The sequence below is a fragment of the Excalfactoria chinensis genome, chromosome 12, assembly GCF_039878825.1.
Source record: "Excalfactoria chinensis isolate bCotChi1 chromosome 12, bCotChi1.hap2, whole genome shotgun sequence".
NCBI classification, from domain to species: domain Eukaryota; kingdom Metazoa; phylum Chordata; class Aves; order Galliformes; family Phasianidae; genus Excalfactoria; species Excalfactoria chinensis.
Window position 1 is genome coordinate 11,214,976 of NC_092836.1, and position 24,331 is coordinate 11,239,306.

The 24,331-nt window shown below is 37.3% G+C and overlaps 1 protein-coding gene across 20 annotated transcripts in view; it reads right to left on the minus strand.

Annotated features, from left to right (window-relative positions):
- Positions 1 to 24,331, minus strand: part of SLMAP (sarcolemma associated protein) — a 78,902-nt gene that overhangs the window by 12,552 nt on the left and 42,019 nt on the right. For 15 of the 20 annotated variants that reach the window (XM_072347325.1, XM_072347337.1, XM_072347338.1 and 12 more), the window contains 9 exons: positions 18,846 to 18,902; positions 15,607 to 15,687; positions 15,292 to 15,351; positions 10,091 to 10,213; positions 9,274 to 9,348; positions 4,948 to 5,268; positions 3,808 to 3,925; positions 2,978 to 3,149; positions 1,876 to 2,010 (listed from right to left, as the gene is read on the minus strand). In XM_072347325.1, the coding sequence (XP_072203426.1) occupies positions 1,876 to 2,010; positions 2,978 to 3,149; positions 3,808 to 3,925; positions 4,948 to 5,268; positions 9,274 to 9,348; positions 10,091 to 10,213; positions 15,292 to 15,351; positions 15,607 to 15,687; positions 18,846 to 18,902 (1,142 nt within the window). Of the gene's footprint in view, positions 1 to 1,875; positions 2,011 to 2,977; positions 3,150 to 3,807; positions 3,926 to 4,947; positions 5,269 to 9,273; positions 9,349 to 10,090; positions 10,214 to 15,291; positions 15,352 to 15,606; positions 15,688 to 17,431; positions 17,551 to 18,845; positions 18,903 to 24,331 lie in introns of those variants that run through there. The other 5 variants (XM_072347342.1, XM_072347340.1, XM_072347339.1 and 2 more) reach the window with 2 other exon arrangements.

Consider the following 24,331-nt stretch of genomic DNA (forward strand, 5'->3'; position numbering starts at 1 on the left):
GGTTGGTTTTTGGGGTTTTTTTTGGAGTAATAGGCTTTATCTTTCTGAAAGGGAAAGCGTAAGAAAAACTTAATATTTAAATGGTGCTATAAAAGAAACGGGGAAGCCTTCTCTCTTCTAGTATTTATCAGTTCACCAGATAAGCTGATGGAGTTTCCTTCAAATGATTAAATTTTACCCCTCATGAACTTATTAAAAGACATTTTTTTACATCTCCCTATTGCAGAGGAATGGACGTAATTAGATGCTTCATCAAAACCATGCGTTCGGTATTAGAATACGTAGATATGCAAACTCAGAGACAGACTGGCCACAAAAACGAATAAATCCCACAGAGGGAAGCTGCCTTCTCGAGGACACTGTCCTCACAAATAAAGTAACAGATAAGGTTTCCAGCAAATAGGGGATAACAGAACTTTAAAAATTTGACCTTGGAAGTCAGCCCAGTATTCATGATGTTTCAAATATTCCACAAAACAGACATATTTTACATTACTGATTGTGAGTAATGCTTGCTTGAATAGCAAGCTCGTCCTTCAAGTCCTTATATGGTTGGATGCTCTTCATCACAGCCTAACCTCCAGGCTTCAACTCTTGTACCTCTTCTTTAAATATGTTTTGGCAACTGCTGTCGTTCCTTATTTCATTTTGACAATCACCTCAAATTCTTCCTAAAAATTCCCTTACCTTGCAAGCTTTCATCTGCTTCTCCAATTCCCTTCACAGTGTTTTTCTTTCCTCAACTTCCTCCCCTTTTTCATGAATCAACTTAACACTGAGATTAATGTTTTAACAGAGCAGAAAAATCTCACATCTGCAGTTACTTTAGTATCTCTTCTATCAGAAAGTGTTTTGGTTTTTTTTTGTACTTCTGCCTATTTCAGTAATTCAACATTATTTAGACATTACAGAAAATTCTAAGCAGAAGTAGGTTCCAAGAGAATATTAACATTCTATTCATGAAAATACAGCCAACATAACTGAGAATGGCTTTGAGTTCTTCACATCTTTGTTAACTCTACTGTGTCAGAGGTTTGTTTTCAGTAAGTGTGCTATGGTGTAAGTATTTATTCTCTGCCCCTAGGACACAGATAACTTCAGAGAATGGTACTTGTAAACCTTTCATTCTGTGCTGTCCACTGGGGGGGGGGGGGGGGGGAGGGGGTTCATAGCAGCAGCATAGGAAGACAATAAACCAGCCATCCCAGTAGTAAAAAGGCTGTAATTACTTTATAACATCTGTCACACTCTTAACTTTTGAAAGATTTCAGAAATTTCAGTATTAAAAAAAATATACCAAAAAATGCTGTCTCTAGCTGTAAACTCAATACTAACAACACAACCTTTCCAACTGTGACAGAAAAGAATTACTTCCATGAGTGGACAGAAAGGATGGTTCAGTTGTGTGTGTAAAGCATGAGCTGACCAGGGATAATCAATGTTAAGAAGCGTAAGCAAGACTGAGGAGGGAACACACGTTGAAATAATCACTAATAAACTAAAGGCACCTTGAAGAAAGTTGCTTCACCCATTTGGATCCAGGTTTCTCAGCTTTCACCCACGTGTCAGTCCCTGAAACTGGGAGGTTTTGCCTAGTACTTAATGAGTAGTTAAGTTTGATTTTTTTTCCCTAGACAATAGTAAGGCTGTTTTAAAAACCACCATGCAACTGTTAATCTAATTTGCATATATATTTGTACCCATGTAACGACCTACACATTCAATAGGTAGTACCAGAAAGGAATTTTGCATGCAATATGGTACACAGCTCCTTTTTAAGTCCAGCCTGTTCTACTCAATACTGAGATGTTCTCTTAATCAAGAACACTGTCAGTGCCATAACCAGACTTCCCCAAATATTTTGTTGAGACTTACGTTGTTTCCTTTTTCTTGTAGCAGCTTCAAGTTTTCTTTACACTGTTTAAGCTCTTCTGTGATTGACTGCTTTTCTTGTTCAGCCTTCTCATACTTTGCCTTCAGTTCTGAGAGCACTGTCTGTGTTCTTTCATACTAAATGCAAAGAGAAAGAAGGCTACAGACCTCTGAACACCCAAAAAACATGCTCACATTTGCTCAGTGCAGTTTCCTTTCTGTCTACACTGCCTAGTGTAACTTGTCTTGGATTAATGCACTCTCTCTTTATAAAAGCAAGGTAGAAAAGCCTTACTCTATGCTCAATTTTATCTATTGAAAACAAGTTTATTTGTATTTGTCATTAACAGGGATTAGAAAGCACAAAACCAATGGCCTTCAGTACTGGCATTTACCATAACTTAAAAGGATAAGCATCTTTACAGACTCATCTGACTACAAACACAAAGATTAGCAAGACTGCTCCTTTCAAATTCCAAAAATGGTAAGGAATGCGACAGGGATGACTTCATGACAAAACAAAGAACAAGATTGCGAAACAAACTAATAGCAGTGACTGGCGGAAACTTCACTCAAGCTGCCCCTAAAAATAAACAAGTAATTGATAGAGACAACAGCCTTCTTCCAGACATGATTTTCAGAACTCAGGCTCCAAATGCTAGCTTTTCCTTGTGCACTTGTTAACCATCTGTAAAAGGCTGATGGTCCATTCCAAAGAAAGGACAAACAGACCTTGAAAGAATGTGTAGGTCTGCTGTGAAATCACATGTAAATCTAAATAGAAAGATCATATTGACACCAAAAAAATCCATTTTGACTCATAATGCCTAACAAGACTTAATACAGTGATATCAGAAACATTTTGAATAAGGGTTCACCTGACTGAACAGTTCCCAGAATGTATACACAAGCTGTTTTATTTTAATTCTTCTTTCCAGATTTGACTCCCAATTCACAAATCATTGGCTAACACAAATGTACTTGCAATTAAAGGAAGAAAAAATTTAACTACTGAAAATTTTGTAGTTTTTACTTGTTTTATGTTGAAATGAAAGGAAAGTCGCAGGGCATTGGATTCACTCAAAACAGAAACGTTCCATGTTACCTCTTTCTGAACATCCTTTGCTTGACTCTCAGCTTCACTGAGCTGGCTTTTTAGACTAGCTGCGTCCTGTTGATGTTTTTCTCTCAAGGATCCCATCTGATCTTCAAGCTCTTTTCGAGACATTTCAAGAACACTTATATTGCTGGTTAGAGCTAAACTCTGCTTCTGAGAGCTGGAAAACAAAATTCAATAGGTTCTTCTCCAAATTTAAACAGAAATGATTTATTTTAAACCAGTTTTCATTCTCTGAGCTTCACATTATTTTTACTTAATATGGAGAAATCACCTTGGAGCAATCACAGAACCAAAAGATCAACACTGATTTCCTATGCAAAGTACTGATATAAAAGATAGGCCACAGACTTGTAAATACATGTGCTCCTATTTTTGCACGTTTGAATAGACTATAGATACTTTCATTCTTATGCCTTCAGTTTCTTATTTGCTTTATTATTGATGATTAGTTATTCTGAAACAAACTTGTAATTTAAAGGCAGAAGCCTGTCCAAGGTTGTTAGAAGCAATTCAGCTACTTGCACGCATGCTTCTTTGCTTATTTCAGTGGCATAAGATAAGAGCAAAATAAATCAGGATACCTTCTAAAATACCTGAACGGTAATTTAGAAGCATTTGCAGGAGAAAAAAAAAAAGCTTGGTATAACTAATTGATATGAAAGCATGTTCTGCCAAAAACTGTGATGCTTGTGAACTTTCAATGCATTTACCACAAACAGCATCAGACATTTAAGAACCACTTTGGGAAGAAAAAAGAATAATCATCATCTTCAGTTTCTATGATACTTTCCTACTCAAGCCCATTGTTCCCTTACCTAGAAAGCTCCTTCTCTTGCCGCTGAATGCAAGATGCAAGTGAAGTATTTTCCTTCCTTAGCGTAACACATTCAGCTTCCAGAGCACTCCACTCTGCCTTCAACTTTTCAAGTTCACCTGCAATTAATAATATTCAATCCAAATACAGTAATTTCACAAATGCTTCAGGCAGCACCCACTAGTAAATGTTGGAAAAGCTGCTCTTAGCTGTAAATCTCAAACAATTATAACCATGTTACACGAATTCTATCACAAGGATCTATGAAACATACAACTGTATCTCTTGTTGTTAGGAAGAGTTTGCGTGCCATCACGCAAGCTGGTGCTCTTCTAAATGTGAGCTTCTTTAAGGTACAAAGCAGTAGAAAACTGTCTCACTTATGGGTCTACTCCAGTACGTTAGAAGCAGTGATAGAAAAGCATATTTGAAGAAGTTCATTTCTTGGCAGAAAATAGGAAACAAATTGAAAGTAATGAACAATAATGAGATATCATCTCTCTGCTACATGGAACAGAATATTTACAACAATAGATAAAGGCTTAAGATGAGACCTTTGAAATAAAATCAATCCATGGCAAAACAGATTTTTACCAATTATCAATTTTATAAACTCAATTGTAAAAAGTTTCTCTGACAACTTCACAAAGATTGACTATTCCAGAATTCAAAATGCATTTTACACATGCCAGCTTCCTGGCAGTGCATACAGTGTTTCAGCTCTTCAGCTCCCTTAGCAGATCGTCCAAGACCTGAGGCTGTAGGCCTGGAACGGTGGCTCCCAACCAGCCCTAGTGGGTGCACTATGTGTAAAGTGAAGAGCAAATGAATGACTGTAACATAGAAGGAGACTGCATTAACAATTTTGTTGAGCCACGCAACGCTATATCAAGTGAACCTTGGCTATAAAAAAGTTGAGAAGCTGTTCATTTGCATGCTTAAATTATATATATTTCCTTATAAGTATTTTATGATTTTATGCAAGTTCTTTTGGAAACCTGTGGCTGTAACAGTCCCTCTAACAACACAAGTTTTCCCAGTGGCACTATATTTAGCCTACTTTTGACATCAGAAGCGTATCTAATCTATGAGAAGGATGATGCTGTTAGTGCTGGTCTGTGACACCCTATTAAGCAAGTACCTTTCAAACGAGTAGCCTCCTCCTTATGCTGCTCCTCACATTGCTGACATCTAAGCTGAAAACTGGCTTGCAGACTGACAATTTCTTTTTCATAATCTGAGGCATCTTTCCGCCACCGCTCCAGTTCCGCTCGCACGGTTTGTAGTTCTTCTTGCAAAGCAGAAATATCTGTATCTCGTTCCGATGCTGCCTTTTCTGCTACTTGTTGAAGTGACAGAATTTCATTTTGAGCACTGACAAGTTCATTTCGAGTGCTAGAAATTTCACTCTCCTTCTCCTCACGAAGATTCTCAATATCTTCCTGTAACCTCTGCAACTGAGCTGGAAAGCACACATTGTTAAGACTTTATAAACTGCATTTACATAAAAAAACTTGGATAATTAAAAAAATCTCAACTTGTTGTTATTTAATAGGACTAAAGAAGCCTAATGCAATTAAAAGTATGTTAACCTCGTCAAATGATTTTCCTTTAAAAAAGACATGGGGTCATACACGACAGAGAGTTAAAAGAAACAAGAATTAGGGTCAGACAAAGCTTTCTTAGACAGAGTTCTCCTGTGTAACATAAAAGCAACTCTCCTGAAACCTGAAACCAAGATTTAGATCCAACTTGGTTGTAAGCAAAACAAGGATTATAGAAAAAGATGCTGGGGATTAGGGGACAAGACGGAATGAAAGAAAGCTTCTGTGACAAGCCAAACAGATCGGCAAAGCTACATTGGAAACATCTGCCTGTTCAGCAGTTGAAGTTAATTTGTGATGTCCTTAAACATGTGAGGCAGAGAGCTTCTACTTCATTCCCCAAACCTGTAGTAAAGGAATCAAAGTGACTTCTTTGCAAAAAGCATTGTGCAAAAGTCAAGATGAATTTTGGACAGGAAGTGACAGCTGCACCTAATATACTGGACCTTGAGTAGTCTTTTGTTGCTCATGACTGGCCGTAAACATGCAGCAGTCACATAAGTGCTAGGTTATTCGGCATTTCTCAACTGCATGAAGCAAACCTTTTAAATTACTCCCATTAAAGTTTGGTTACTAAATAAGTCTCCTCTGAGCATGACTATTTTTCATAAATATGCATGCAAATAGAATCCTGTGCAAACACTTAAATGGAAAGTATGACAGTAAGAAGAAGAAAATAGTTAAAGTCTGGCTGAAGGAAGCAGAAAGTGTAATTTCCCAAGTGTTTTCTGTTTATTTATTTATTTTTTGAAGTAGAGCAATCAACATTTGCATGTATTTCAATGATTTTCAATCATTGGAAAAAGTGATCACCAAAATTAATTAAGAACTGCTCTGAAAAAAAAAGATCCAATTTCTTGGCTCCCCTAATACAAAATACTGCAGAAGGCAACAATTGTAACCTTATAGCTGCATGTTACTTTTTCTGAAGCAAAGGGCAAACAGGGATGGCAGAAAACACAGGAGAGATAACCAAGGCTGAGTAACCTTCACAGATTTCTACTACTTATTTTTGTTCTCTCAATCCATTATAGAAGATGCCAGAGTGTAAATGAGTTGTGCTGAACAATGAGACAGTGTAAAAACTGCTCAAGAGAGACTTTCACAACAGCTATATGTGATGCTTGATGCCCTTCAGTTCTTTCACGTATGGTGATGGAGGTACAATTCTTATACAGGTATAATCTAGAAACTTTGATGCTAGTTGATGTACAGTAAAGAAAAGGTAACTTTTCCCCCCTCCTCTCAACAGGCTCCAACAAGGCTTTATCAAGCCTTATCTCACTGGATTAACTAAAGAATCTCTGAATAACACGGTTCTGTAATCTGAAAGGAAAACACAGCATGGAAAAAAAAACATGATAGCTATTACGTATTGCAATACATGAGGTCTATTACAGACTATACTAAGTAGGATTTCACAGCAATCTTGTCTAAGATGAAGCAGTACATTTGTTCTGTAACAGACAGCAGCATGATGCGTTTTTGCATATGTGAGCAATATGAGGCTTATTACCATCCCATTAGTACAGAAATTGTTTCCAAACGATTATTCTAATAGAAAAGTAATCAAAATAGTAGATGAGAACAATCTGACAGCAGCAGAGGAGAACATTAATCTTTGCCTTGCCACACATTGTTACATTAGAAGCTTTGAACATCCCAAATCATCATGCTAGGAAACAATACGCTTCTAAAACACCAACGATCTAGACTTGCTAACTTAACAGGATCCATCAATAAGCAAAGGAGTGAGTTTTCAACCCATTATCTTCATTATATTATTTTCTTTATCAAGCTCAACTAAGTTCCCACTCCTCAGTAATTATATTTTGTTTCAACTCAGCTTTCATTCTCTTCTTTCTGTCTTATTTATGAACAGCTTTGCCTTGAAATTCTTGGGCATGAAAACAAGCATGGTATGAATGAACGCACAAAAATATACAACTGTGTTTCCAGAGTTTGAAGAGTTGTAAAAGTACCTTACGCAGGAAGAATACTGGAATGGCCTCTGAAACATCGGCTGTAAGTTGGAAGGGTGATTAGAAATAAAGCTTCCATTACGCCTCTTAATTATGTAAACCATTACCTCATCTGAACTGAATGTTGAACTTTTTTTTTGTTTTTTAAAGTTATAGTGAGTTACTTGAGATACAAGAACTTCCTTGCTTTATCTATCTGCTCATCTAAAGAGTTTCTCATGTAGAGACAGGATTTCAGTAGTTTCTATGGCACCCCCACTTCTGTATGACAAACACAGAAGCCATGCAGCACCGTCTGACCTAAAATACTGATTCCATGAAAATACTTGAAGAAACGTTACTGCATGAGGCTGTCCAGGTTTTTTCCTCCAGTACAGTTCAGACAGGCTGCCAAGAGAGAACAATGACATCACGGCAACCTTTCCCAAGTTGTGAGATATGCCACACCCTGAGAGTTTGGGAAGCAGCAAACCCATGACTAACATCAGAATGCCTTAAACTGCAATGGAGAGAGATGAGCAAAAAACATTTGCAAGACTTACTTGGAAAGCACCCAAGAGCCGAAGCCACACTGCAGTTAAGCGTGGCTCTGGCAAGCTTCTGCTGCCTTTTTTTCCTTTTTAAGAGCATTTTTTTAAAGAGATAACTGTCTATTTGTTTGCTCTGCACACAGCTGCCCATCAGACTGTAATTTTTAACTTCTGCTACAGCATTCTTTTCTTCCAAGATTTTCATTATTAGTAGGACGAAATTCAAAATCAATAACTTCTCTGGCTTTGGGAGGGATGTAAGCTCCTCTTCCTTAGAGAAGCAATAACAGAAGACCTAAATATGTTTTGCTGACATCCCTATAAAACAATGCAATCACACAAGCTTCTCAGTGAACGTACCTGGTATACATCAAGTATCACATCCCACAACAAACTACTATACATTAAAATATCTTTAGCAAACCATTTTTATTTCCAGTGGGGAAAAAAAAACATAGATGTTAATAAATCTACCTGTTTTTTCATGTCTCCTAACCATCATTCTGTTCAAGCCGAATGAGGTATGAAGGTTCTACACATTTAACAATCAACAGCTGAATTCACAGTCGGCGCTCGCACTAATGTTTGCTCTAAGGAAGAGTCCTAGTGTAACCCTTACTGATTAAAGGCAGGATTGGCCTGTTGACCAATGAGCTTGAGCTGTCACAATTCTTTTAAAACAGCAGGCAACACAAGGATGTAGGAGAAGCTGAGGTACTCAACAAAACCACGTCAAGACAGACTTGGTTAGTTCCACTCTTTTTGTCAATACAGAGCTTCAGTAGCTTGGAAATAATAGCTTTTGTGTCATGAATAAGAGTTACGTAAATCACTGGATTTGATTCTGCTATAATTATTTTGGGCTGAAAGAAGCATGATTGTGGCCATACTGTTTTTCATAGAGCACACTGACCCTGCTGAAGAAATTTTAGAGCATACTAAGGTTAAATGCAGACTTGGAGGGATTAAAAATGACTCAAGAGGATTCTACCAATAAAGTGAAGAGATTGAGAAGAACAAAAGGATAAGCCCTCTGAATGTTTAGGGAGAAGGTAAAACAGTCATAGTAAGAATCCCTGGATCATTCAAAGCTGACAAAGACTGAAGAGAGAGGGAAGAGGGGAATATGTTACAGATAACATCTTTTACATTTTCTAAGCTATAATTACAAACAGAAATTGACAGGTAATATTTCAAAATATAAATCAGAGATATTGTAAAAAAAAACAACAAATAAGATTTAAAACACACATTCACTTCACATTTTCCTTAATTGTCCTTATAATAACATGAAAACAGCTAAAGCTATAAAGCTGTCCTAAGAAAGTGGAATGACAAAGTTATTTCTTACCTTGCAGAACATTTATTTGCTTGTTAGATTCTTCAACTTGCACTCTATAAGCTCTTCTCTCTTCCTCCAATAGTGCTATAAATGAAAGTGAATGTGCCCAAAACTTTGTTAGTAAAAAGTATTTCAGTTTTGTAATTAGTTTTAGTCATGACTTCCTCTTAACTAAGAAGATTAAGAACAATCAGATTATTCCAGTAAGTTAAAGCTAGTTACTGTGTAAGTAGTTTAACAAAAAGACCAAATTAGAGATATTATTCCATTATCATGTAGTATTGCAATTCACTTGAAACTAATATAATCAACTGATCTAAAAACTACGTGTGCTAAACAACAACTGGCATAGGGGTGGGAAGAAAAAAAAAGCTGTAAATATCTCTTAGAACACTGAACGATACGTGATTAAACTAGAGTACACTGCTTCTCTTAAAAACAACCAGTTTTGTTGATGACAAAGATACTGCTCCACATTTAAAAGGATGATCAGTGACTGCATGAAACTACATGAAACATAAACTACATCTGACTGGAACATGGATGAATCAATAATTCTAGAATGCATTTGATAAGGGTGAAATCTGTGGAGCTCACATATGTATTCAATACTATGAAAAGAAGTTGGTCATTCTTGAGTGAAAACATCAGGGGTTCAATTTGACTGATTATACATTAAAAGAAAACAAAACAAACTTTCTGTGCAGGACATGGGACTGCTAGGACCCAAATCTAATTGTCCTCAAAACCAGACAGCCTTCTAAGACTACCTGATAAATACAGTTTTAAAGGATACCCTATATAACCAAGTTGATCTGGGTCTCACCTTGAAGTTCAAAGCATTTTTGTTTACTTGTCCTAGCTAGCTCTTGGGCTTCAATCAGCTCCTTGTGCAGTTGCTGAATTTCTTGCTTAGCCTCAGTCTCTGATTGTGCACCCTGCAGTTCATCTGATAAAAGAACATTTTCTTTAAAGCACACATTTCTACAACTGTTTATTTTGCACTTCTATGTGATATCTGGTCATTTTCTACTCAAATAATCCAGAGTTAGTTCAGTAAACTCAAAACTGCATTAGGTAAATATTAGAAAAAATATTAATATATTTTAAAAGAAGGAAAACATACACATACTTTAAAATACCAATTATAAAAACATGCAGTAAAACAAAAAGAATACACAAATTCAAGAGTTTTAAAAATACTGCATTGATTAGTAAAGCTGCCTGTACTGACATAAAAGAAGAAGCAATCAGCATGACAATCCTTGACTGCATTAACTAGTTACCTACTTTTAAAAGGAAGATACTGTAACCTCCTCCCCCAGCACACACTTTGAGCAAGGACCCTGTGCCTCCCAACCCCCTGAGCCCACCCTGCTCACTCCCCACTCACTGGGCAGATGTGCTGCTTAGTGACATGGGTTAGTGTGGACTATCTAAATATCCAATCATGTGAAACTAAATAATCAAAACCCATGTTCTTCTCTGCAAGCTTTGTATTAATTAAAAATGCATGCAAAATACCTCCTGGCACTGATTACAGGAAATGACAAACAGTCTTAGAAATCAAATACCTCTACAGCAGAAGTTTTTAGATAAGTTAAATCATATAGAGGAAGAAAAATATGTATTTGTCATCTAATGGGTGCATATTAGGAGTTGGATGCAGAAACATAAAGAGGAAGACAACGCCCCAGCCTGCAGTTATCTGTAATATCAGGAACAGAAAGCAAGAAGCACTTCTGCACTAAATCCTCCCTAAGCAGCAGCACCTTGTGCAGAAAGATCTTTCATAAGTATAACAGACTACACGGACAGATGTATAAACCTTTATCACAACTGACAATCACAGCTGTTTGAAGGGACCTCAGGAGACTGCTGAGCCCAACTTCCTGCTAAAGTGTGTTCCCTATAGCAGGTCACACAGGTAGACTTCCAGACAGGCCCTGAATATCATGGGAGACAGGAAAGTATACACACTGCACAACCCTATGGTTGATAAACATCCGTAGCAAAAGATTTAAGATGAAGTCAGACTGCAGAGAACAAAAACCCAAAAGGTGAATTTTGTTTTCTTTATTAAGGGAACTGATGAAAGCATTCTGAAGTTCTCATACTGTGCTCCTCTAAGAAAAGAGGCTGTTTCTTTCCCATCCTCACAGTAATGAATTGGTGGGATCAAGGGGCAGAGATATGGATACACGTGCACTTCTAGGCTTTTCCAGAACAAAATTATGAGAGCAAAAAGAACAAAGAGGACCCAATATTTCATCCAAATACTTTCTTTTATACGCTTATTAAAATTTCTAGTCCGGATTTCTCTTTACTGGAGATGTTTTGTTCCCAGCTTCTCATGGATAAAGATTTGTGGCAATTAGACTTTCAGTCCTTAATGAGACTGCTCAGAAGAAACGGATGAGGGAGTTGATAAATAATGTTCAAATAACGCCTCATAAAGAAGCAGTGTCCCAAGTCAAACAATAGACTCACTAAATGAACGTCCCAGTGGACAGCATTTTCAAATCAGTGCAAGGACACGTCATGAAAGATGACATGGCTTTAAAGGGGATGAGGAATTCAATTTATGGGACAGCATAATCAGTTCAGCAGAGTGACAACGTGTCAAGGGAAAAACTCTTTCCTACTCAAATGCAATAGGGTAGTTTCCATACACCTGATAAGCTTCTAAACAAAAAGCCAATAAATATAATCGCAACTATGGAAAACAAACAAACAAACAGGTTTTCAGTCTCACACAAACTGACAAATCTTCCATGCTCCTAGTACAGAGCAAACATCACTTCAGTACTAATGCTGAGATCTGAAAATCAGTATCTTAATGGTATTGTTATATTCATAACCAGTAAAAGTACTACTGGGTTTAGAGGTAATCCATCACGTATTCAATACTGGTGTGACAGTTCTCAGAAATCTAATCAGGGTTTTACCATTAAGGTAATAAAAAAAACACCCCAAAACTCCACCAAATGAACAAACAAAAAACAACAACAAAAAACAGCCATCCTTACAGAAAGTTTTCATCTGTGACCAGATTTTTTTCTGTCGTGTAAGAGATTCTTCACCCCACTTTTTCCACCCCTATCCCAACCAGTCATGTTTTCCTTAACACCAGATTGTTATTAAGTTCTCCTCTACTGGTAGATTAAAAATAAAAATAAAATAGTTGACGTGTTCTGTAACAAATCATTCCCAAAGTTCATTAAAGCTCCTTCTCCCTCATTCTGGCTCTCAAAAAGAAGTCCAACCCACAGGTCAATTTTGAGGAAAAGCAACTATTTCCAGATCATTAAAGATTACGGTAGCGTGCGGAGGTATTTTTTTCCATCTAACGTAAACTTTGATTTTGCAACCTCAGAACCGATAAAGTTTTAGTTAAAAAAGACCAACAAAATTGAGATTAAGTCAACATTTAAAAGCATGAAGATATGAACTAAGCTCTGTTTACATGTTTGTCCTTATATTTTTGTTTTGATAGGAGGGACCATAGAAGCACGCACCGGCTGTGATGCTGATTCATGTCTTAACCACATGCCTGGCCTGTGGTAGCAACTACCTGAATAGGCTGTTATTTCTCCCGAGTTTCACAACAGTTCCCTTTCAGAGTTGGACACGATTTCTGAGGTTACTCAGATGAGTATCTTCAGAGCATTCATGTGATTCAGATAAGACAATTAAAAACCCAAGTTATCTTCAGCTCTGTAAGATTCACAGAAAACTTGTCATACACACAGAATGACAGAATGGCTTGGGTTGGAAGGGACCTCAAGGACCATCAAGTCCATCCCCTTGGAGCTGCGAGCTGCTAGATTAAGTACTAAATCAGACTTTTTGCCATATAAATATGTTTGTCATACACGTGAAATATACACTTGGTACTACTGCAACAATTAAAAAATGGCTACCAAACTTACTGAGTAAGACCACTGCTGATTCTCAATATTTATTAAGTAAACTAACACTGTTTGGAGAACTAAACTACTCAGTAAACATTTTTTAATAAGATCCTGTGCATCAGTGTTGGAGTTACTAACAAAAGCGGAAGTTGACAAGATCATTGAACTTCCAATGGCATTTATTGCTTCTAACCATCTGCTCAAAATATTCTTGTTTTCAGCTTTGCAATTTTAAGCAGTCGCAGGCAGCCTATATAGAAACGTCCAGGGCACTCTTATAAATGACCCATAGAGATGTTTACCTCCTGAAGAAAAATAAAGCAGCTCTGCTAATCTGTGCAAGTTTTTTTCCCCTTCTCATCTTTGCCAGATTCTGCCTCGTATAAAGTTGAAACAAATCCTGAATGCACTCAGAATTTATTGATGGAAAATACACTTGGAGGAAACTACAGCAATTTAACATCTCATCATTTTCTTGTTCCATGTATTTGTGTTCTACATTCCAGCAGTTAAACAAAAAGGAGCACTGCCTTCTGCAGCAGCCATTTCCGCATTCCAAACAGCTGCCAGATCCGAAATGTTCTCACTCTTCCTTAATTATATGAAGGCATAACAAACCCACTTGAAAATCTTTCTGTGGCAAATAAGATCCTTTTTAGGGCAAAATGAGGCATATGAAGTAGCTCTGACAAAACTGCAAAGAAAGCCTTGAGCTTAAGGACTCTTCATAAAAACTACACAGGCATATGATTCATTGTACAGATATTTTAAAATGTTTTCATGAGAGCAAAACTGGAATGTCCATAAATAGCCTCAAGAGAAGAAGAGTTATGCTAGTTAATTGTAACATGTAATTCAATAACAAATAGGCATTTTTCAACTGGATAAAAACAATTGAAATAATGCCAAACATCCACATGAGCAAAAGAATGTTTCCATGTTATAGAAAACTTTGCTTTGGTCTTTTAAGAGTTCAGTTGCTTTTCCTCCTCAGCTTAATATACCCTAGACCACAGGTTAACTGCTTTTGTTTTATAAATACACTTTCCTGAAAGGTTAAATGCATTATTATTCATGGCTATTCATACACACATTAACAATAAAGCTAAATGGAAAGCGGTCACTGTCTTTAGCACTTGAATTATTTTAAGCTATGTTGAACTGAAACTCACTGGAAAAATATCATACTTAATTTTTGGTTTCTTGTCTGGAACAACAACAACAACAAAAAAATGTATGTACCATATACTTTGAAGTCCTTTCTATCAGAAAATAGGGAAGTGTAAGCAAATAGAGGAAAAAGGTCTTTTACAGTTCTCCTAAATTGAATTATGGTTTCCTGTCTTTCTAAACTATGAAGAGCTGTCACTTTCTTTTTACTCATGATACCAATGTAAGCATCATCTTACAGATATTATCAAACATATAACTGTACAAAAAGCCAAGCTAACTTTCAGTACAGTGTAAATGTAACACCACCCCACATTCTTCATGTAAATAGCTCGCTAATTAAATCTACAGTACAAACACCTTTAGTATAAAGAACAGTACATCATATAATTTTAGAAGTATGAAGACCATACCAAGGTTCAACAGTCATTCTAAATACAGTTTAAATGGGGAATTCAAGTCTTCACAGCATTAACAATAAAAAAGATTTTAGAATTTTTATACCACCACATGCAAACTAGCCAGAGCACTTCTGACAGTGATGGAAACCATAGAGGTAAAACCTGGCAATGCTTAAAATCATTTCTCAGTAATGGAGGAATCTCTTCTCTCAGTGGTTATCAGCCACTATTGCTCAACAGCACTTGAAATTATAACATATAAGTTCATAGAACAACATTGCTAAGTAGAGCTAACTAGCTTTAAGCACACATTATTCCTACGCTTGCTCTCAGCAGTACACTTGTATACCATCCAAAGGAAACATTATTAATATTTCAGTGCAATTCTTCCTTACTACCGTGATCTAAATACTTCATGAGTCTCTGTATTAACATACTTTTGATTAAAACAAACAAAAACAGGAACATAAATATATAATCTGTATTTATAAGTTAATGTGTAGATTATGTATATAAATGTACAAAAATAAATTTCTCCTTACCTTTCAGAAGTGCTACCTTAGCAATAGGTTCGTTTAGATCTTGGTCATCCATTTGGGCATCTAGAAAAAAAAAACATTTTAAGAGAACAGGCAGATTGCTGACAGGTTTCATATTTGTATTCTTTACGTAAAGAAGCTTTTATATTTTTCTTATTTTACAGCAGTTTTTTTCATAAGGTTGACAACAGACTATACTGCTTAAAACGTACGTGGCTCATAATACATAATACAAGCATTCTCCACTCTTACAAAATGCTCATCATTAAGCGATTCAATTCAAACTAAGATTTTGCAAAGCTCCAGTTCAGTGTTTACCCGTAGTGTCGTCGCTGCTTTTTTCCTTGCTCGGACTGAGAGTGTCTGACAAATCTGACTCTTTCACTCTTGCTTGGTTCTCTGTAAGAGACAGGGAGAATCAAGTACAGTGTAAATACTTTGTTCCTAATTTATGTATTATATATATGTATGCATGTACATATATCTACAACTGTTAAATGTCATTAGAAAGAAGAACTGAAGAAAGCTCTTAAAAACCTGATGTTTGCTTATTTCTTCATAAATCTGGGGTAAAATGGATTCCGTTTTACTGAACTCATTAATCTAGCTGAGCATCTAATCGGGGATGCAACTGTCTCATGCACAGCTTGAACTTTTGTTTAAAGCTGCATTCTTGCCAGTTGGAACTCTCTGCAAAAGCTGATTGTTTTATCCAATCAGAGAACAAATACGAAAAGAGATACAGAACAATGCAGATACTGTTATGAGTCAGAAATAAACTGCTGTGATGAATAAAACTGTGTTTCAGTATTTTGAACAAAAAAATAATAGCAGCGAGACTTGTATATACTGTACTGTAGCAAAAAAAAGTGTGGCATGAATCAATAAAGAATACACTAACTGGTCTATAGAAAGAACTGTCAGTTCAGATTGTATTTTCAGAAGGCAGTTGCTATGCTTTTTCCACCAAAAAAAAACCAACACCCAAACAAACCCAAACCTTCACAATATAACTGGTTACATACAACCCACCACATGACCACATGCAGTTTAATGAAGCCATGCAGCCTTCTCACCACTTCTCAATTTTCAATGAGGAGCATATTTGCAGGTGATGTGACTCCCATTAAGACAGTTCAGCAGCTACAAAGTCACCAACATGCAAGTGAAGCTGAAGAGAGGAAAGTCTTGGCTGACTATATGCACCCAGCCTTGGTCTGGCAGCATTGCTGCCTCAGATTAACAGATGTTCTTTCTGAGTATCAAGTTCCAGGTAAAGAGAGTGATATGCACACACACTAAGGGCATCGTTATGACATTATATATGGTAGGAGTGATGCCTGTGTATGCAGAAAAAGCACAGAGAACACAATTTCTTCACATACAGATACATACTGTAGATGTAAAAAAAAGTGCCAGAGGAGGACCAGGAAGGGAAGATGCGCAATAATAAACAATAAGGTGTGTTATAAGAATAGTGCTAGAAACCACTGACAGCAAGCAATAAACACAGCAACACAGGAGTCATGAGGAAGACTGGGGGCATTGCTTTTACTTATGAGAAGAGACTAAAAGGAACTGAATGACTGAATGCCCCCTAAACAAGAAGCGAAAAAACGTGCAATGCTGGGAAACGAGCAAGTTGACAGGTTAACAGAAAGAAAGCATTTTTGTTATCTAATGTGAAGAGCCTTCTTTCTTTGTGCCAGAACACAAACTCTCAAACAGAACAGAAGATGTCAAGTACAAGCAAAGTAGCTGATCAAGAGCCAGGCTCTTCCTATTTTAATAGGACTGAAATCAGCGGAGATGGAGAAGGGGAAAGCACCCTGACACAGCACATTAGGGGTTCAGGCCTGGCAGCTTTCCCAAACATAAATATCTGTCTTCAGCTGACTTCAAAGCTCACAGTGATTGAGGTAGTTAGGGAATTTGATGGCTGGGGTGGTTCTTAGCTAAGTGAAAACAGTACGTCCCCAGTTTACAAGTGTTATTCCCTGAAAACAAGTTCTGAAGACATCACAATACAGAGCGTGTTACATGTACCAAACAGAATTAAACCCACAAGACTTCCACAAACACCTTTAAAAAAAATAATAATTAAACCTTAGGTACAAAAAGAAGTATATCCTGAAAGCCTCACCCATGCCGTTTGTCTTAGTAGCCAGTCCAGGAGTCTGAAGCTGAGCAGTATCTGCATCCAACCAACCTTACCATATCAGGTCATACATGGACACAGCTTCCTTGTTCTGTGCTAAGTGGAGCAGCGTGACCTCCAAGCTCTACATTAATTCTCTCTCCCCCTCTCCTCCCTCTCCTGCTCCCCTCCCACTTGCTCTCAGGTACAATGCTTCCCCTCCCACTGCTATCCCTCACCCCCTGATCTGGGCACCAAGACCAGGCACCAGAGGAAGACGTGCAAATATAAGTGTCGGAAATGGCAGACAGAAAAGACAGATGGTTTAGAACCCTGCTTCCTATGCTGGAGCCAGTCTAAAGCACAAAACTGATTCCTGTACTAAATTATTTCACAGCAGTTGTTTCTATTTCCCATAATAAAACTAAGCTGAATAAATATAGCCAAAATCATGAAGTATATTAAAACGTGTTGACATCATACGTGCTTGAAGAGTTCAAATACATTAGCAAACACTAAAAATAGCTCGCTGTACTGCAAGTTAACTGGCATGCAAGCGTTAAGTTACAGTTATTGTATGCATTCTTTTGCCAAATATGGCACGTTGTCTATAGCTTACACACCTACAGAAACAAAACTGAAGGTGCAGTTTCATACAGGAGAAAGGTCTCTAAACCACCAGGACTTCAGCCAAGCTGACATTTATTCAGTGCAGTAACACTTTGCAGAAGGACAAAGAAATGAGTTAGTATGTCTAGACATTAATAAAAAGCTACAGAAGTGGAGTCAGCCTGACAGCCCAACCTTACATTATTAGATACAGGAAATACTGACCTACATACTTAAAAACTTTCTTTTTTTGCAACTTTGACACTACAAGATAACCATCCCTGGCAAGGTAAACCTTGTCAAACTATATCTTCGTATTTCACTCATTCTATACTAAAGAAGAAAAGTAGTTGGAAATGCATGCTTTTATTTTGCTTGTGATAGGCAAGCTTAGGAGGTTAGTCACTGTTCTGAAATAATTATGAGGTACACTTTCATTTACATCTTAAGTTGGAATAAACATCATTTATCTTTCCTCCTGTAACTAAAACAATATTGGATTTATGCCGGCACAAGAGATTTTAATCAATTTGCAGGATATGTATATATTGTACTTTCAATTAAAAATATATATATACATTCCAGTAAGAACTGAGTTGAGATAAGAATTTCATGCAATCAATCCTCAACAATTATTTCTTTAAACCTTTTTATTCTACAACAGGTCAGTATACAACATACCTCCCCCTTTCATTGATTGTTTTTCTAACATGAATATTCAACAAAATAAACAGCCCGTTTAAGAGAGAACATGCATTAAGGTCACATAAGAACCATGCTTCAAAACACTTAAATAATCCATAAATCTAACCTTTCAAAAGCTTTGTTTCTTCCACTTTGGTTAGATGTCCTTCATCTATGATCTTGTCTGCCAAACAAAATAAGTGTTACTTTCCAGGCTCAAATTAAGCAAGCTTTTCCCTGCACACATCTACGCAGACCACATTCCATGACCAAATTAAAAGCTGATAGTATTACTTTCTACTCAGGCTTGAACAACAACTTTTCTGTTGTGGACTAATGAAACAAAGCACTCAAACCTAGTGGAACACTGTGATTAAGAATATAATTATGCCCTCTGCAATTTATTAACTTAATGTTTCAGTTCACCAATGAAAAGTTACAGCTGGTTTTTAAAATGAATGTTTTTTCCCCCAACCTGAGAGCAAAAAACAGTAAATATCACCACTTAGAAATTTTCAAAAGTAAGAATTCTGAGAGTTGTTTGCTTGAAGCGAACACCCACCAAATACAGCAGAAATCTAGAAATACACCATAGTGAGAGCAACTGAGAAGCCACCTCCACATCACAACTGCTTCATCATCGGTCACGAGGTACCCAGGAATGGCCTTTCTTAGTTTAAAACCTTCCGAGCACTGAACAAATGTCCAAAAGGCTGTGCACACACTGCAGCCAGGTTCTAAAATGTGAGTTTGCACAGCACTGGCAGGGAAGTCTATTTACTTATGTCAGGTGGTTGAACACATCTAAGACACATGAGCTTGAGACTAGGCTGTTAACATCTTATTACTTCAGTGAGCACATGAAGGCAAACAGTATAACCATGTGAAGAACAGGTTTGGACTTATCAAAGACACCAAAAGGAAGGACTACTGAACCAGCAATTCACTTCTTTCTTGTTACAAGATTTCATTATCTCAGATTTCTTCATAATCAGTGAGGTGATGCCAACATGCAAAGTGACTGAATGTATCTCACAGATCAATTACAGTGTGGTAGATGTTCTGCTTTAGACAACTGAAAGCATTTCCAAGGGCTACTAACAGCCAGCGGAACGCTGGACCTGCAGCTGCTGGATCCATGACAGCCCAGCAGAGCTGAGCAGAGCACTCATAGCAGGTAACCAAGAGTTGGAAAAGACAGAACGAACAGGGTGCACAGGAGGTCAGACTGAACAAGCTGAAGGGCAACAAATCCTTCCCAATTTTATAAAGTTAAATATAGTGAGCTCAGTCAGCATTTGAGCTTCAAGGAGCTCTGAAGATTCAGAAGTCTCTGTGTTACTTGGACAGCACGCTGCTGTGCCCATAACAAGCTAAGGACAGCTGGAGGCCAAGAGCTGATTGGAGACAGCTTTTTCAGCCATGGATGGAAAAGGACAAGCTCTGAGGCACAAAAACCTGAGCTCTAAACAATTGTTTGCATGACTGGAAACTTGTCCCATCCCATTCCGGTCCCCTCAAGCAGACAAACCAGCCTATAAGAGACAGTCTAACCATCTATTCTTGGCTGCAAATACTGTCCTGCATTTTTACAAGATTTCATGAACACTGTGCTCCATATTTTCAGGACTGAATTCAGATCTCAGCAGGCTGCAGGAGATCACTTGTCATCCAGTTTGTGTTTATCAGAAGCTGAGAGTCCCTGAGACTGGGGACACAACAGCAGACATGGAACTTCTGCAGCCACAAGTGAAAAGGGCCCCAAAGGTTACACGAGCCCTAAAAAAAATAAATCTAAAGAAAAGCTGTGTGTGGCTTTTTCAGGACTCAGTTGAGGCTGGAAGAGGGGGGGGTCATAGTAGGAACACAGCAAGAAAGATACTGAGGAATTCTGCCTTTATGTTTAAACAAATAAACAGAACATAAAAACGCTGCACTCAAAGTAGCTATCAATTTCTCGATCTCAAGGGCTGACCATCATCTGTACGCTGTGTGGTTAGCTTCAGATCGCTTCTATAACCAGCTTACAGAAGAAAATCTGGCTTCGTGAACTGACAGATCCCAAAGTCTTTGCATTGTTCTGTTAAAACCAGAATAACTGTAACATAGAACAAATCAATCACTCTCCTTGACCCCACTGCTTTCCCAAACTCTCTGGACTTTGGCAGCAGCTCCTTACATTTTCAGTTAAATTTCATTTAAAACAGTTATTTTATTTTTCCACTGTGGTTGAATGTTTTCTGATGTCCACCATGGCAGTTTTAACTTCAACGTTTGTATTAAAGTTGCCTTCCCAACATTAGTTCAGTAAGAACACTGAAGATCCCTTGTGCAGAGCAACCCAAGGGTGGTACAGAAAGCATTTTCCACTTGGTTGCCCACACCTCTCACAGTTTAAAGAGAGAGTAAATAAAGCATTAGTATGGTTCAAAGTCAACAGGGAATATTTTATTCCAGCACAATTAACAACCCTTAGGTAATAAATAGAAAATTTCATGTTGACATCATTAAACTAAATAGCATCTTATACTGCTGTGCTGTATTGTGACCTCCCTACTCACTAAAGACAGCAGAATCCAGGTGGCAATCAGAAATTCAAAATCAGAAGTTAAAGTCAATATACCTCAATCTTTACGCCCTTTTTTTCCCCACATATCTGCATCTCTCCATAATACTGTTACACACACAAAAATTTATCTTCATAACCCTGATCATTTGAATTTGAAAAACAAATCTATATTTCTGCTGAATCAGGATATGCATTTTTGGTCACCAGAAACTAGAAAAGGGTGAGGATCCCAGCTTTAACTTCCAGGGGAAATTATTTTGATCTCTCATGTCAGCCAGAAATTACTGATTAAAAATCAAAGAGCTGCTGATACGTAGAATAATTAAAAATATTTGTTACTGAAATAATTTCTTAGAGGTTAATCATTGCATTTCATCTCTAAGCCAATTCCTCTCATTGAAATTTAAGAAATCCCTTTTAGATTTAGGTTGCCTGTTACTGTGTGTAATTGGATTTTCAGGATACCTGGATATTACGGGATTCTTTAAGTACATGCCCCTTTCTCAATGTATTTAAGTTTTTATATCACATTAATCTTTCAAGGAAGCCGGTTTTGAAGACCAATTAAAGGAAACCCGGTCCTCAGCACTAACCACCGGAAATAAGTTCTACTGAACAGCTCTGATTTCCAAAGGATTTATGACCTGTGGGTGTGGAAAGTGGGGAACAGACACTCAATCTGTTAAATACCTGCTCCACTTTATATAAATAGGATAACAAAAAGAAACAGAATTTTTAAAAATGCACAAGTGGAATTAGTAAAAATGGAAAAAAAAATAACCTGCATTTAAAACCATAAATGTAAAAATCATCAAATGAAAAATATATAATGTTACAAGGAGAAAAATAAGAGCAAAAGATAGGAAGCTGGCACAGCACTGACTCTCTTCTGCCTATTAATCACCGTCCCATTTGGCAATAACTCACACCCTGCACTAATTGGAAGTAGCTGGTTGGTTTTTTGTTTTTTGGCTGTTGACGTTGCAGGATTTCGCCAGCAGTTACTGAAAGAAGTTATGAAATGAGCAATGAGTGAGCTGGATGCAACGAGCAGGAAGGAGCACACTTCTCAGACCGTTCAGAGCATGGTTTCATAACACTTCAGATTTTGTGGAGCAAGCAAAGTTTCTGGATGGTGTTGCAAGGTCTGTTCTATTAAGAAAACTCAAACAAAACATGAAAAAAGGCAGGTTCTGTGAAGCTAAGCACCAGTGCTGCACTGCAGCTAAGATTTTAGGAGTCCTGCTGCTTCTTCCCTATCAAAAAAATCAACTTAGCTGGAGTATCTTGAGACATCTGACTGCTGTCAACTGATACAGGCTTTCAGTTGCCTTATATCTCTGTAGCAGCTGTTTATACAGAATATTAGATTATTTGGTCATTTAATTCCCCTTCTCATGCTACCTTACATACTTCTACTTCCTTGACTCAAGGCACTTTTCCTCATTCTGCTGCTTGTGTTTTCCTGATTTAACTGCTTCTTCCCCAGTACTACAGACAGGCACGCTCCCCTCCCTACACAGCAGAAGTCAGAACCTTCTCAACAAACCGCATCATACTTCTCCTCTTTCCTTTTAGATTTCTCTTATGCTTTGCAAATCCTATCATTTTCAAACCCTATGTCAGGCTACTTAAACATTCAACTCCTACTTTCAGAATTTTATTTTATCAATAAATCTGGTCCTTTCCTAAGGAATACATAAATATTAGGAGGGGGAAGCTTAGCATAGCTAACTGTGCCTTCCTCAATACTGCCAATCTTTTGTGATGCTGCTCAATATTTGCAGCCTATCTCAGAGCTTCTCTGATAACCCCCATTAGCTACCAACATTCACTGCTGCAGCAGCAGGACTAAGAGGGTAGCTTTCACATACAGAATTAAAGTAACAGACCCAAAAGTGTTTTAACTGCATGTTTTTATGCATGTTTTTATGGGGCCTGACTAAATATATGTGAATTTGAGAAAGGCAAAACTTTTAGTCCAACAACAAACACATCAGCTGCTGAATCTGAATCCCTCCCACTTAGCAGCTAAAACCTACAGTCACAAAAATGCAGAATGCTGAACCCCTTCTTTTCTATAGCCTTCAGCTTAAGACAGGGAAGGCATACAATACAAAATGGGCCTCTAAGTTAATGTATTTTACTACTTTAACTGCACCTTAAAATCTTTTACTAAATTTTGATGGTAGCTTCTCCTTCTCCGTAGTGACAAGACTGCTGACATTTACTTTGCAAAGCTGGTGCTGCTACAAGTTTTGCTAATGCCCAAAGACAACAGTCAACCAGTTCATATCTGAACAGCACTCAGAGTACCTTTTTACAATATAGACCAAAAAAATAATCAAACTTTAAACTTTAGTTCTTTTCATGTAATGAATAAAGAGGAATCACGAGACTTTTCTGAATTTTAAAACTGTTACATTTCCCTATTGAAAAGGAAAGGGAAAAAGTACCCAGTGTCAAAAAGGTACCATCTTTGCTCAACTCAAGTTTATAGAAATTATGCATCTAAGTGGAAAAATTATCTATATTACCAAGGGGTGTGCTATGAAGTTAAACAGCACTTCCTTTCTGTCCTAATAGTATTCCCCTCTCATCAGAGCACATATTAACACCTGGAGCTTTTCTTTAATTACTGACACACAGGCTGCACTGTTTCATTACTAATTTTCAAAACCCATTTGCTTTGAAAAACAAGTTTCTCATTCCAGAGCAATAAATCTTCCTAAAGATTGGCATCACATCTATTTTCATTAAAAGAAGCTCTTGAATTTCCACATAAAATTTCAAGTCTTAAAGTTTTCCTTTTTGTTCTTTGTAACCACTAATTAGAAAAATATGTTAAAACATTCTAATATCAGCTAAATTACACAGTAAAACTGAGAAGAGGGATCATTACCTCATCTCTGGCCCACTGCAGCCCGTGCTGTTTGCTTAAACTGCCACTGTTAGGCTTTCAACTTCTTAATTTGTAACACAGATGAAAACTTACACTGCTTTAAACATCAGGCGGCATCATTACCACCCTGTTACTGCACAGA